The following is a 15738-nucleotide window of genomic DNA, read 5'->3' as shown; positions in this document are numbered from 1 at the left end:
AAAGAATAAAATAATAATGTATAAAACCAAAATTAATATTTATATTGTATTTATATTATTAATATAAAAAATAATTTTATAATAATTATTAAATAAGTATCATAATTACATGTTTAAAATAATTTTTATAGGATATTAAATAGCTAATTAAGTATCATAATTAAAAGATTAAAAATTAAAATAATCTTTATATGTATATATTAATTTAAAATAATAAAAATATATATTAAACATGTTAAATATATTAAATGTGTACTCATATGATAAAATTAAATTAAACATATTATTTTTATCGTATCACGTATTGAGTCATGTCAACACGTATAAAATATGAATTATATCATGTCAAAATTCGTATCGATATAAATAAATACCAAATACGTTTTTTTAAAACACATATTCAATATTTTTGTATTATTTTTTATATTATATCATTATATTATGTATAAAATTATCAAGTTTATCCACGAGAGCAAGCGGTGTCTATTGGAAGTACTGATTTTTTTTTTCTACATTTTTTTCTCTTTGAAATTTTATGTGACAAGTCCAGGGTCTAGAAGGGCTCAAATCAGTTATTAGACCACCCAACACTTTAACCAGGCCCAGGGGCTGGCGTTGGTGCCCCTAGCTCGTTAATTTTAGTTTTCCTTTACATTGCTAGGATAGAATTCGTTTTTGAAATTTCTAATCTATCTTTGAATATTTAAAAGATATTAGATGCAAAAGCTCATTTAAATTCTTAGTTTTCAAGTACTAATTCCTACAACATATCAACTAATTCAAAAATCAGTCGTGATTTTTTAAGATAGAATTAGATAGGTTTCCACGTCACTAGGCAGACAATCAGGGATACAATGTTTGAAATGATGTTTGGAGCTTTTAGGTAATCTTCAAGAAATAAGCAAATCTTGAGCAGAAACTGCCAATTGCAGGTTATGCTTAAGCAAAATTAAGCACAACAATTGCAAAATCGCCAGCATTCTGAAATATCAAATGATATACAGTTAGAAAATAAGGGACAAAAAAACAAGTAGCAAACATAAATATTGGTTCTTATACTCGTAGAAATGACTTATTGTGAGCTTTGTACTATCTACCATATTCTAAAGTAACGGTTAGCTCATTTTGGGAAAATGTCTCTGGTTTGCTAGATGAAGAAGCTCTGCTCGAAGGGCATCGCCTGACTACAAATGCTGGTTGTTTAGGAGCTGGAAGCGATGCAGTTTCGCTGCCAAGCATGAAAACTACCTGTGACATGGTGGGACGATCGCTCGGGTCTTCTTGCACGCACAAGAGCCCCACATTTAGACACTTCAGAAGTTCGTTTGCTTTGCAACTCTCTTGCAGTGTCTGGTCCAACAAATCTAATGCCTTGTCTGCCTTCCACAAATGCCACGCCTGGTAATAGTTGTAAAATGCAAATTGGTATTAGGTGGGGAATAAAATCACTATGCGAAAAGGGTGAGAAAAAAGGCAACAAAACTTACATAGCCCAGAAGGCTCAAAGACTGTTCAGGATGGTAAAATCCGGTGTTCCTCTTTCCAGTGATGATCTCAATTACAACAACACCAAAGCTAAACACATCTGATTTGAATGAGAAAAGTCCGTCTAATGCATACTCAGGAGACATGTAGCCACTGTATCATCAAAACCAAGACATTAAAAACTATTTTACCAAAGTAATCAAATTTCTTTTTTTTTTTTTGTGAAACTTTGTAATCAGGTCTCATGAATCTATCATTCAAGTAAAGCTTACTAAGTTCCAACGACTCTCTTTGTGTTTGCAGCAGTTTCTTGACCACCAAAAATCCTTGCCAAGCCAAAGTCTGAAATTTTGGGATTCATTTCCTCATCGAGTAGAATGTTGCTCGTTTTCAGATCTCTGTGAATTATCCTCAGCCTTGAATCTTGGTGGAGATATAGAAGGCCTCGGGCAATTCCCAAAATGATGCGGAATCGGATATCCCAGTCCAGCAGAACGCATAGCTTCCGATCTTGTAAGGTTTTTCATTTCCATTCAAGAACATATCTTTAGTGACCGGTCAGTTACTATGAATTCATATGTGAAGATTATATGTAAAACAGACAGTTGAAAGTTCGGTAGAGGCTCACCAAATATGAAGGAGTCTAAGCTTTTGTTAGGCATATACTCATAGAGTAGCATCTTTTCATCTCCTGCAACACAATTGCCTAAAAGTCTAACAAGATTTCGATGTTGAAGTCTTGCAATCAGCACGACCTCATTTTTGAATTCCTCTAAGCCTTGTCCTGAACCACTTGAGAGCCTCTTTACAGCAATTTCTTGCCCTTCCGGAAACTTGCCCTGGTAGTAGATTCCCGTTTTCAGCGTGTTTAACCAAACAAAATTAGAAAGATGAATTTTAAATAGTAGAATAAAAGTCTATTACCTTGTAAACAGGCCCAAATCCCCCTTGCCCCAGCTTGTTTGCGTTTGAGAAGTTTTTTGTTGCAGCTAGAATACTTTCTAAATGAAAAAATGGTACCTCTATGCCATCTGTATCGTCTTCTTTAAGTCGTCCTGAATCAATCAGGTCTTTGACATGTCTCTCATTGTCATACAAGTGAAGTGCAGAATTTCTTTGAATGTTTCCCCATATCCCTGTGTTTCAGATAAACCTTGCCCAAATGGAATAACCCCTAAAATTTTGTGATTCATTTTCTGAAAATAAAAAATGATTGGTAAATGGTACTTACCGTTTCCCTCCGCCAGCTTTCTCCTTTGCAAGTAAACATAAACGATGGTGCTTGACAGAATGGTTAGAACAACTGCGCTAAGAAAAGCTATTATAAGGATCAGAGATGAAGCCATCTTTTTGGTTGAAGACTCGTATCTCTTTTCTCTATAGCCACTGTCTGCAGGAGTAGAGAAGGACCCTTTTAACATATAGACTTGAAAGTTACATGTATATAATTCAGTCTCTGCATCTTTGGCAAGCAAATTCACAAAGTGACATTAGATGATACTAAGGCTTTTCTAAACAAAAGTCATTTGCATCAAACTTCATAGTTTTTGCCTGAGCGTTATTAGAAGACATATGCTGAAATGTTGTCTTGCTAGGTTGACTCTGGTTAGCAGAATGTGCAACCAATGTATTTACTCTAACGGTCTTACCCCTACCGTTGCATATTGGCAATTAACCAAAATGCCTTTGCAATATTATTTCCCTCTGCATAACTGATTTAAATTATTTATTATCAACAAAACAACTAAACTTCTTTAAGGAAAATAACAGTTTCCGATTAAATAGTTAGTTATATCATTCTACCTTCAGTGCAATTCAAATTCAAGTTATCCCATCGAAAGTTTGCGTTGCAGAGGCACCTTTTCTTTCCATCACTTGTTACATTACAAGTTGACTTTGGCCATTCTTTGCAATCTGTAGGTGAGGAGCAGGTTGGCTCCAATGGAGGATCCCAGCCTATCTCTATTTCATCTGCATTACACCTGCTAGTAACGTGAAATGGTGATGGCTGCTTGAACTGAAAGAAATTGTCACCTGAATTTCCAGCCTTACAATCATTTGCATCATTGGTTTGAATGATGAATTTTCGTGTTTCTGGATTTATGCTTGTCACTCTATAGGTGCCACTGGGCGCATCAAAAGTAACTTCCCCTGAAGAGGTGTTGCAGTGAAAACTGATGTACATGGCATCACCACATTTTGGTCCGGTGCTAAGTGGATATGGAATCAGGTTTGTGCCACAAGTCTCACAACTTCTTCTGGTTGATTCTGCAAAAATAGAATAACTTCAAATTCAGATGATGAGCTCCTTGTCATTTCTTATTGAAAAATGATTTAAAATACGAAATAAGACTTTTGAACCTCATATAACTAGTCTGTAAGTCCAAACAGATACCACATTGTAGACACATTGAAAATTTTCTGATGCAAACAGAGTGACTTTTAAAGTCATCTACAGATTTTCTCAGGGATTACATTTTTACTCTACTGCCAAATAGACAGAAACCATAATGTTCATCATATAGTCTACTATCATTTAATAAGTAGTCATAGAAGTTATGAGGCCATATCCGTCGGAGAAATGAAGCAGGGCGGGTAGAATCAGAAATAAGAAATTTCCCTAAAGCAGGAACTCGCATTGTTGAAAAAGGTTTATGTTTAGATCAAACCAGTACAATGTTGAGAATTTCAATTTAGGCCTGAGAGCCTTCTCTAGATTTCTTAATCTCTAGGATGTATAATGCCATACCTAATGAACAGATCACGTCTGTCTCAAAAAGAGGATTGTCATCAAGCAAAATGTATTAACTTTCAAGAATCATGAAATCAAGCAATTTTCAGAAGGGAAAGAGCTGTACCTACATCAGACACTGGTAACCGAACATTAAGGTTACGGCCACCTTCATACTCCTCCTGAATATTGTTGAGATCTTCCAACCATATCCAGCATGCAGCAATGCGGCTACCACCCTGTTGCACAATATCAAGTTCTTCATAGGAATAAGCCTGGCACTGACAGTTGTTAAGGCACTCTAATTTGCATTCGGTTTCAGTCTTCGCATTAAACTGAGAGTCTGGATTCCCTACTTCCATCATATTCAAGCTCAAGAATGCGTCACTCTCAGCATTTTTGTTGCATATCCTTGACTTTCTAGTGCATCCATCAAAGTAATCCTCGTTATTCCAATTCGCTGGGGCGCTAGGTGCAAAGCCAGGTAAACATTTGCACATCAAGTCATTGTTACTGTTGCAGCTTCCGAAATTTCCGCATACATTGTAGACACTGCATTTATCTCTGGGCTCTGCCCAAATCAAGGACCAGATCTTCTCAGAATCCCTCTTCAAATACTGAATTTGACCGGAGTAACTGATAATCAACCTTGTATCGCTGTATAATGATGAGGTAAGATGAGGCATGGACTCGTTATGGAGTACAACTGAGGTAAAATTTGACAAAAGGAAAGATATTGCTGATGGCATGGCTGAGGGCATCCCATCAGGACCAATGAATTTACCCGAGACACCACTTTTCCAATACCTTGTTGTTCTTTTCCAAATAATGAACTGGTTAATTCTTTCTTGGTCTATCTGAAATGTGAAATTCCCTGGAGCTGGATCATCATAACTTTTCCAAGAAGTTAGTATCCTGTCTCCATCCATTCTCATGCCTGGAAGAAATGTATCAGTTGGATTATCAAAACTCTGCCAGATAATGCTTTCTGAGTGGTTTTCTTGTTCTTCATTGCTCAGCACCAGATTCCCAGCATCCGTCAACTTGGCTTTTCTATATCCAGGAGACACTGCTTCAAGATTCGTTGACCAGATCAATGATTTTCCACTTCCATGCAGCACCTTGAGGTTGCCATCCTCTCCAACAACAAGGACTCCACTATCATCCAAAAGTGGCTTGTCTCTATTGGCAACCCATACAACTGTTTGCGGATTTGAACCATACCATATCCCCACGTATCTCCTGGTGTTAGAGCTTCCATTAGGAGTAAAAAATCCTAGTTCAAACATTTTTCCTGGTGAAACCAGCCTATCTCCTTCGCCATCACGGATCGAACTGTTTAATGTTATGGTCTCTTTAGCAGAAGAACATAGAATAGAACTGCAAAACAGAAATGCGTGCAGAAATAATGTGGGTGGCATCGGCCTTAACAAGCAATTAACGTAGTAATGATTTTCTTTTGATCTTACTTCTCTCAGTTATGATTATTATGGAAGATTAAAAACAAGGAGGCATTCATTGGCTTAGCACTCACCTGCTTTAACAGGTTCTGCAGAAATTTTCATATCCTCTTCTCTATGGAAAAGTGCCCTGCTGTTGTTTTCCATTATCTAAAACGCCCCCACAGACCACAACATAAGGTAGCTTGGTCAGCAGCTAATACCGCCCATGGAATCCACAGTTAAAGATGATGTTGAAATATTGTCGCATAGTTCAATACCTAAACAAAAGCTAATAGCGATAGTATCATTTAATTATGATTTTTCCCTCGTGATTTGGAAATTTGAGAAAGAAAGTTTGACGTATCGACTACTCTTGTACTGCTTTTCCAGGAAGCATATTATCCTGAGAAAGAAAGCACCGCCAATTCTATTTAAGATTGAACGTTGTTAGTCCAACATATATATATTCTAGTGACGTTGGTCAATAAACCATGGAAAAACTCGGTGTTTTTTTAGGGCCAAATTAAATTGATATTGGCTCCAAATCTTGATCTCAGTTAAAACTCCTGTCTGTATCTTCAGTATCTGGCCAAAAAAAGTCCGTATCTTCAGTAGACTAGCATAAGTAATGTAGATCATGATTTACAATATTTAAAGTTGAATTGTAGTGGTTGCAGGCTCAGCGGTGCCGGTGAAAGTGGGGTCGAAAGTGTTTTTCTTTTTTTTTTTTTTTTGTTTGGCTAAAGAGGTCAAGGTCATTGGATTGTCTTTCTTTTCATCTTTTTATAAGAGGGGCCCTGCTTTAATTTTCTACGTCGTCTTGTGTGACTAAGATCTGGCTACCCGGGACTCCATATACTTCCTCCTTCCATTTCAGCTTATTTATATTCGATGAAAACGACCCATTAAGACCACAGTCAAGGTTTTTGGGAATTTTTAGGAAGTGAAATACCAATCCTGGACCAAGTTCATATCCGTGCCAATTGTGTGGCAGTTGCTTCATCTGCTACCTAGAACTGAACAGCAAAGTCGTCCAGTGAAATCTGGCTGCTGTGTTGCAGGAACCAAGAGGATTGCATTCAAAAGAATTTATTTTTTACGCTATGTGCAGGATCCAGGGGGTGGAGAGAGCGCAATCCAGACCAAACGCGCAAGCGGCTCCCTCCCTATCTTCTAATAAGAGTATATATATTTTAATAAAGTAGCCCTAATCCCCATCCGTGATTGGAAATACATAACTTTGCCATGAAGCAAAATGCAAATCAGATGCTTTTAGGAACTAACTTAAGGCATCCGGAAATTGAGGACCACAACATACTCAAAAGCCGGAAAATGAAAATAACGAATAATAAAAAAATAATAAAACAAAAACGTTCGTTAGGATATTAGGTGGACATCTTAATTGAATTAAAATATATTAAATACAAATTATTTTATTAACTTTACTCATTGGCTCCTCTATTTTTTACAAAATTTATTTAATTGAAAAAAACGAAATAAAAAAATTTTGAGGCTTACACGGATACCTACCTAGGTTTCTTTTACAAAATTTATTTAAATTAAAACAAAAAATTTTAAAAGTTGAAAAAAAAAGTAATACCTCGAAACCTTGAATGAGATTAAAACAAAAATCAAAATGAACTAAATTTATATAATGGATTACATCTTATTTAAGAATCAATATAGTATTTTTTATTAAATTAAGTATTAAATAACATGTTATTAATATAATACATATATATATAAATATAAAATTAAATAATTAATTAAAACTATAATTAATATATATATTCAAAACAAAATAAAATATCTTAAATCCGTTTTTAACTTGACTTTAATTTTTAAAATAATAAATCTCGATTAAATTTCAAACAAAAAAATATATCTATCGAATCCAAACAAATTGAAATTTATTGGATATGAATTATTTTAGTATCCATTCCTCTATCGACATTTTTTTAATAAGATTATTTGCCAATTTCTTTTGTTGCATATTATTTGATTAAAAATTCAAAAAATATCACAAAGACAAAAAAAAGGAAATATAATGCCACGTATACACATTTATTGGTTTTTTTTTCTCAATAAAATTATCTAATTAAAAAAGAAAAAAGACAAAATAACAAAAATTAAAAAAAGATAAAATAACAAAAATTAAAAATAATCAAAATAAAAAAAAAAATTGAGTTGCTACGCGACATTAGTGTTGATAAGCTTTTCCTGATCACTATAAAAAAATAATCTTTACCAATAAAAAATTTCATAATTAAGAGTCATTTTTTCTATCGGTAATAATAATAGTAACGAATTTAGCAATAGAAATTTTTCAATAATGCTAGCCAAATCAGCAATACTATTTTGTTGATAATAAACAAAATTCATCAAAATTACCAATGAAATTTCTATTGATAAATTATCGATGAAATTTATGGATGAAATTCAACAAAATTTACTTACAAAAATTTTGTCGATAATTACTGATAAAAAAATTCATTGGTAATTTGTTGGTTAGGAGTGAAAAAAATTAAAAAAATCAAAAATCAATTTGAAATTATAATGTTTAATTCTGTTTGGATTTTTTTTTATTTTATTTGGATCAAATTCAAGTATTAAATATATATATTAAGTTCAGATCGAATTTAAGATGAGAAGTAAAAACAAAAAAAAACTAACTACATCAAATTATATATTTTTTTAGTTTTAATATATATTTTAAATTTTTATAAAATAAAATAATAATTTTATATCAAAATTTACTTAAATATATTAAAATTTTATATTAAAATAATATAAAAATAAAAATAAAAATTTTAAATTTAAATTTAAAAATTAATAAACCAAACAAAATCAATAAAATTCGACTTAATTCAAATTAAATGAATGAAAATTTAAATTTAAATTCGAATTGAATTTTAAAATTTCATAATATTATATAATATTCAAAAAAATAAAATCGAATCTTACCAAACTATTATCACCCCTACCATTGATAATATTTATTTTTCAATTATGTTAATATATTTTTATTAATAATTTTTATCATTTTATTTTAGTTTTTTAAATTTATTTTTAAAGAATTACATAAGTATTAAATATATATAAATAGAAAAAATAAATAAACAAAATGTTTCATTTTATTTATAAAAAAATATAAAATGTTTTACACAATTGTTTATGAACTCTATTAAATAAAAATGCAAAAAATACATATATGTTGATTGTCAAAAAATACTCAACAAATCTATAACAAGAAATAAAATCTATAACAAAAAATACTCAACCCATTGCACCAACAGAACCAAAGCTGCTCCATCATCAACCATGCTACTAGTCATCTGTTGTTCCAGTGAACTATGGTAAGAATATGACCATGGCATAGCAGTCAACAGCCACCTTTTCATCATGCTTGCAAAAAACTAGACATACTGTGGGCCCCTATAAATACAAACATGAATAATTTTTAAAGCCTTCTTAGATTTAGCAATAGCATTAAGAAAATCTTTAATTAATTCAAATTAAAATTTATGATGACAATTCCAAAATTGAGTCTAGAGAGCAAGGTCGTTTCAAACCTCACCTGCAACCCAGCTAAAGATGGATTTCTCACTTGCTCGCTCAGCCGCTTCCTCTGTGTTACTGCCACTCATATTTGCAGTTAGATCAGATCAGCAGATGAAAAAAAAAAAACATCTAATGCAACAGATCATGTAGGGCTAATTTGAATCATTGAATTGAATGGTATTGCGTAGGACAACTTCCCATGAACCTATCATGTGTCTTATCCTAGAGTATTAGGACACTATAGCATGTTCTAACTTCATATAATTTATCCAACAAACAAATTAGGCAGAACTAAAAACAGTAGCCAATTAAATGAACAGTAATTCTGAATGATAATATCCACTAATTTTCTCCACAAAACACACAGCAGCAAGCTCAACAAATCATTTTACATTGTGGTTTAGTTCTTCATTTTCATTTCAAAGTTGTAAGCTTTGTTATGGTTCCTTTAAGTGTTTGGTTCAGAAAAGAAAATGGACTCATAATGAGAACAACAGCGGCTGTGTACTTTGAGGAATCAAGAACAGGCTCCTGTCTAGCGGGCAGCTAAACAGAGAAGGAAAAACCATTATACACAAGTTATATTTATCCCCTAAAAGAGGCAAAAAAAAAAAAAAAAGGAAAAAACAGTTTTTTTATTTTATTTTGCCTAGATTACTTAAGACAAAATTGGAAATAAAATATAGGAAAAAATTCAAGGAATAAAGGAATAGACCAAAACCCGGAAATTGAAAACCTTCTTAAGTTCTTCAGCCTCTTCCAATGCTTTTTGACCTTCATCCACCATTCTATTCTCACCTAAACAATAAAGTAAAAGTTTAGAGAACTACAATTAAGCAAAACTAGGTAACCAACAAAATAAAATAGAGCAAAATAACACTGTTTGCCGCATTTTCAAATCACTAAAAAAGAAAATAACAAACATAATCCCAACCCGAAGGAATATACTCTGAATCGATTTACTAGCATAGAAGTATAACTTTTTAAAGTTGAGGTGTCACTAAGTAGTTTGATAAGAAATACTTTACCAAGATCTTCTGCTTTCTTTAGCTTCTCATTTATCATCTCCTGTGTATGAGGATTAGGTGCAAGCACAGGCAAAGGTGCCAATAGCAGAGGATTTGGTAGGAGTTGAGGCAGGGATGCTTTTTCTTTCTTGAATGCAGTAGTATTGACTATCACAATAAAAAAATGTCATATGTTCAAGGGTCAAAAAGTTATCATAGAATCAAGATCATGGAACTTCCACCACAGCTCAAATCAAGAAATACCACTCTATAGCATTAGAATTTTCATTCTTTTATTCCTAAACCTTCAAAAACTAGGATCTACCTACTTGTCTGCTCTTTTAGTTCAAAGCTCCTTTACTTCTTCCAGAGCTCAAATCTTAAGATCTGTCTTGCCTTCAAGATCTGTATAATAAAGGTAAACATGTAAGAGTGGAAATTTCATTAAAGACTAGTAAGCAACCATGCATAAGTGGAAATTCTAATAAAAGCCCTTGCAATCAGTAATTACAGATAAAGTGCAGACAATAGAAAAGTAATGAGCCATTAAGAATTTCAACCAAAAAATGCAATGGTAGTTCGCACTCCTTTTTTCAGAACAACACGTAAGTTTTTTGGAACAACACACAAGTTTTCAATATATTTTACTGGAAATTTCAGGTGCATCGACTAATACACATCAGAGACACTCAAGGTTCAATATGTTTATCCTCTATACTAAAAGAGGACTTTCATAATTATTACAACCTACCAATGTGCCATTTAAAACAAGGGTTGATCTAGATGATTTACCTTATATCTAGGCTAAATAGTTAAAAAAAAAAAAAAAACTACCAAAACATAGAGGAAAAATGAAGTTCAACTACCAAACCAGTTCAACCTCTCTACAAGAAAACCCATAAATACGTGGAACATATCAAGCCATTCAACTAAATCTCTTCAATAATCAATTGGAAGGCACCTCAGATGAATTCCTTAGAAAAAGTAAACATGATTTATTAGAACAACAAGACAATAAGTGTGCCTTCTATTGACTGCAAGGATATGAATGTGCAAGCAAACAAAACATAAATGAAATATACTCTTAAGCCCGGTTAAAGAGCTCAAAACAACAAAGTCTTAATTCTGGAATAATTATATGCCAGTTCAAATACACATTACCATGTTGATCAACTTCTTTCAGTTTCTCCTTTATCTGCTTCAACAGCTCAAGTACTTCAGGTGTCTGCAACGTCAAAATTTTCAAAAATCCAAAGAAAAAAAAAAGAATAACATCAGATAAAACTACGGAAATTGCATTAACTTACTTGGCCTCAGCTGTGTAACCTCAGAAACTGATATTGCAACAGCAGCTTTTGCATCCTCATCTTCAAGATGCTTCAGAGTTCTGCCAATTTTCCTATCACACTCGACAATGAGTCTATCAATGGCATCCTCCAATTCTCTGTCATAGTTATCAACACCTTTTGCCTTGGCTTCTTCACTTCTAGAAAGAGTTAAGCGACCAAATGTATACTACTAGACCTTACTGCTTGATAGCATAATGAGATGCCATCTAGCAATGGTGCATCAGCATGCCACTCTGACTCTTTTTTTCTTCTAACATATAGGAAACATATCAAATGCTTCAAAGCTCAAAACTAGAGACAGCTAGAAGGATATGATCCTGTAAAAGGATATATACATATATATATATATATATATGAAAACTAGCAAAAAATAAAATATATCCACATCCAACCCTTGCAACCAATCTGAGCAACCTGGTAGGACCTCCCCTTTGAAATGTACTAGAACATAGTACCTATTGATGTACGCTGGTTCTCAAGAGAGCCCAAGTCATATATAACTAACAAAGTTGAGTCACAACAGAACAATTAATGTGTGGCAATAAGATTTAAAAAGGATACTCTTTCCTCAGCAGCAAAGAGTGGACCTTTGGGCATGGTCTCATATCCATTTCCTGAATCAAGATATGATAGAAAATTTGATCAGTACTACAAACTGTAATAACTTTAGATTAAAAAAAAAAAAGAATAGAAAAAACAACATAAAAAACTAGAAGCCAATGTATTGCTAAAGCTAAACATTCAACAATCAAAATCAAAACCTTGATAATGATGGTACATTATTGACCTACCATGTAAACTAGATATGTATAGCATCTTTAGCAATAAATGATTTTACCAACATCCTCTCAGACAAAAGAAATTGTATCAATTGATACATGAATTTAAAAAATTACATTAAAAAAAAAAAAGAAGTTGGAAATACAATAACATGCAAGTCTCAAATTTATTTGCTTTCCACGTTACTAAACAATGACAAATCAAAGAGTTTAGCGTCATAATCATTTCTTCTTCCCTAGACCTCACCTCCTAAGTAAACAAACTTAGGAACAGAAAATTTTAATAAAGTTTTGCCTTTCTTTCTTTTTCTACAAACAACAAATACTACCTACCATCATGGTTTTTTTCCTCCAGCCCCTAACCCCTTTTTTTCCTTTGCTTTAGATTTCCTATATTACTCAATCCATTCCCTAGCTATAAGTAATGATCCTTTTGGAACTTAGTGTTTTGCTATTTTATTCATTTCCTAAAAAGTTATTAAAAGCAAAAGAAAATTCATATTTAATTAGTAAAACACAACACAATCAGTCGATGTAAAAGTAAAATCATGCATTCTTCCAATTTTTAAAAGTCAAAGCTATAAATTTTAAATTGTCAAAAACATTGTTGCGTCAGTATTCAAACACTCAGTCCTTTTACAAGCAGAAAATTAGTAAAGAATAATAATAATAATAGGACCTAAACTAATACCACAAACTAATACTATAAAAGAATGTGGAATCGAGCTCCCCTGTCTCGCCTTCCAACACATTTTCACAGAAACCAAAAGGCTTCCCAAGTTCTTCGTTTTCCCTAGTCTATCACTACACAAAATCAACCAAATCTCTCTTAAGCTATAATTTAACGAACAAATTATATGATGAAAACACAGATTAGGGTTTAACAAAAGAAAGAGAATATTAATGAATGGTAATTTAATAAAGTGAATAAAACTAATGAAACCCAACAATAAACCAAAAATAATCTCAACAAATAAAACCCAACAATAATCTCAACAAATAAATAACAAAATACGTGAAAAATGAACAAAGAAATTACCGACGGTGGAGGGGAAACCGGCCGGCCGGTGAGCTGAGAGGGGAGGTGGGAATCGGCGAGAGAGGGAGGGGAGAAAAGGAAAGCTGTTTGATTTTAGGGATTTAGGGTGAAAATGGGTTTCCCAGCTTTGGGAAAGGGGTTTAAATTTTTTACGATTTTTTAACGGATTATTGATTAGTATTCAATAAATTTGTTTTTTCATAAAAATTTTTAGTGATAGAATTTTTTTGTTGGCTAAATAATTATCAATGAATTATGGATAAAAAATTTCATCGATAATTTTTGTGATAATTCGTGTTATATTTTTATTTACGAATTATCATTGAATTTAATTTCGTCCTTAAATTTTGTCAATACTCTATCGATAATGATTGAATTTTTTTATAATTAAATTTCATAAATAATCTATCGATAATTACTTATAGTAAAATTTTAACGATGATAAACTTATATTCGATAATAAATATTATTTTTTTTTAAATAAAATTAAAAAATAAAAAATTCATTTTTTAATCACTAACATTAAATGAAACTAACATGAAAAAAGTTATAATATTTAAAAATAAAAAATAAAAAATGATAAAAAGAAAAAAAAATAATTTGGTATTTGACATTGCCTTAATATTAAGTTGACAAAACAAAAATATTTAAAATTTATAAAATATTTATAAAATATATAAATTTAAAAAATACTAATTTAAAAAAAAAACATATGGCATACCTTAGAATTAAGTCTCACAAAGAATTTAAAATTTTGGAAAAAGAACAATAATAACATATTAAGTTTTATGTCTCATACTTTAGGGTCGACTGTATAAAAAATCAAACAAAAAATCAGGTTAGGTTGTAGTTTAAATTTTCTTGCGCCACTCATTTCTTTCAACAATCATTTTTTCATCTGATTCTTTAATCATCATATCATTTTTTATTACTCACATCTATATCTTTTGTGATTTACATATAGATGTTTTTATCTCTTCTAGATGTAGAGACTTAATTCTCCTAATCAATGCACAGCTAGGCTTACGTTTCACATGTCCAAACCATCGCAAACTACATCTCTCATCTTCACTTCAATTCGAACAACTCTTATTTTTCTCAAATATCTTCATTTATGATTTTGTATCTTCTAGTCTTACCACACATCCATCTAAGCATCCTAATCTCCACTACATTCATTTTTTCTCATGTCATTTCTTCTCATGCTATTATCACACTACTGATCCCAAGTTTGGATAAAGGACGAGGGTTGTGATAAGTTGACAGCTAGTGTAAAACATAATCAAACCATGATGAAAGATGAAAACAAAAATTTTGGAAAAAGGAAAAAGCTAAAAAAGAACAAAAAAAAAAGTTTGATATCAAGTAAGGACATTTGTAAAAATAAAATCTTTAAAAATCTTATTAAATATAAAAAATTTGACAAAAATTAAAAAACAAAAACCAATACAACCATATGGCTCACTAGTGAAAAGTACTATTTATCTATACGTTAACAAAATTTATTATGAGGACTAGAGTTTTACTCGCACTATGCTACGAGATTCTTCTTTGTTAAAAAAATTAGGTTCAACAAGATAAAAGTAAGATAAATATATAGTATATGAAGTAGTTATTAAGATTAGATATTAAACTACACCTGCTTAAAGTTGTGGTTACAAAAAATATTAAAAGATAGTTAAAACAACAAGTGTAAATCATTGTAGAAGAACAAACTCTTAATGGCTAAAAAGCCATAGGGAAGTTTGTCTAAAATATCATGCAAAATATATTAAATTCTACATGTTTAATTATATTTAATTAAGACATAAAATATGCCTTCTTCAATCATTTGAAAAAAACAACGGTCAACAGGGTTCAAACGATTATCTGCCACAAATCTTCTCTAATCACCTAAAAAAGCTTTATTTTTTATGAAGTATATGAATTGAACAGATCATTCTAAGTGACTCTAAGACCATCAAGATAATATCAACATCATGTGTAGAGCGATATACTATATTTCCAAAAAAGTCCATAAACTAGAATGAATATGGATACAAATATAGTTAACAACGATTAATGCATGTCATTAAAATTTTAAATTAGTTTAGTGTAATAGAAATTATATGAAAACAATTTTTGTATATTGTATTACCAAGACGCATGATGATTGAACGTTTGTTTTTGTCAAGGTATGTTCGAATCCTAGATAGTCATAACCTTCATTGTCACTTTTAGTATCAACATCTTTATCAAGCTCAATTTTGGCATAATCATCTATTTCTGAAGTTGTATCATCAAAATAAATAATTTTGGCAACCATCATTTTTCCAAGGATTGACTTATCACACTTTTGTTTTTTG

The 15738-nt window shown here is 31.6% G+C and overlaps 2 protein-coding genes across 25 annotated transcripts; both read right to left on the bottom strand.

Annotated features, from left to right (window-relative positions):
* Positions 1–778: 778 nt before the first annotated feature.
* On the bottom strand, positions 779–6119 carry LOC111283234 (G-type lectin S-receptor-like serine/threonine-protein kinase At4g03230). 6 transcript variants are annotated; one of them, XM_089760936.1, is made up of 10 exons: positions 4344–6119; positions 3538–3753; positions 3289–3456; positions 2717–2875; positions 2410–2621; positions 2114–2324; positions 1758–1995; positions 1488–1638; positions 1098–1398; positions 779–981 (listed from the first exon to the last, which is right to left on the bottom strand). In XM_089760936.1, the coding sequence occupies exons 1-10, from the start codon at positions 5635–5637 to the stop codon at positions 950–952; spliced, it is 2982 nt and encodes a 993-aa protein (XP_089617062.1). In that variant the 5' UTR covers positions 5638–6119; the 3' UTR covers positions 779–949. The 6 variants fall into 6 exon arrangements, with proteins under 6 accessions (XP_089617062.1, XP_089617064.1, XP_089617065.1 ...); XM_089760938.1 differs by having other exon boundaries at positions 780–981; positions 3289–3753; positions 4344–5596; positions 5751–6118; XM_089760939.1 differs by having other exon boundaries at positions 780–981; positions 3289–3753; positions 4344–5551; positions 5751–6118.
* Positions 6120–8776: 2657 nt separating this feature from the next.
* LOC111283233 (uncharacterized) lies at positions 8777–13681 on the bottom strand. Of its 19 annotated transcripts, none has more exons than XR_016342230.1 (9): positions 13394–13647; positions 12137–12189; positions 11534–11825; positions 11388–11451; positions 10556–10631; positions 10248–10394; positions 9956–10017; positions 9236–9294; positions 8777–9093 (listed from the first exon to the last, which is right to left on the bottom strand). XR_016342230.1 is itself a non-coding variant. In XM_089760958.1 (9 exons), the coding sequence occupies exons 2-5, from the start codon at positions 12184–12186 to the stop codon at positions 10600–10602; spliced, it is 306 nt and encodes a 101-aa protein (XP_089617084.1). In that variant the 5' UTR covers positions 12187–12189; positions 13394–13666; the 3' UTR covers positions 8777–9093; positions 9236–9294; positions 9956–10017; positions 10248–10394; positions 10552–10599. The 19 variants fall into 19 exon arrangements, 17 of the variants coding, with proteins under 17 accessions (XP_089617084.1, XP_089617077.1, XP_089617075.1 ...); XR_016342229.1 differs by having other exon boundaries at positions 11534–11822; XM_089760958.1 differs by having other exon boundaries at positions 10552–10631; positions 11553–11712; positions 13394–13666.
* Positions 13682–15738: the final 2057 nt, after the last annotated feature.

This window comes from Durio zibethinus, chromosome 5 (genome assembly GCF_047325235.1).
Source record: "Durio zibethinus cultivar Kanyao isolate XHJ-2024 chromosome 5, ASM4732523v1, whole genome shotgun sequence".
NCBI classification, from domain to species: Eukaryota; Viridiplantae; Streptophyta; class Magnoliopsida; order Malvales; family Malvaceae; genus Durio; species Durio zibethinus.
This window is presented reverse-complemented; position numbering and strand designations above follow the sequence as displayed.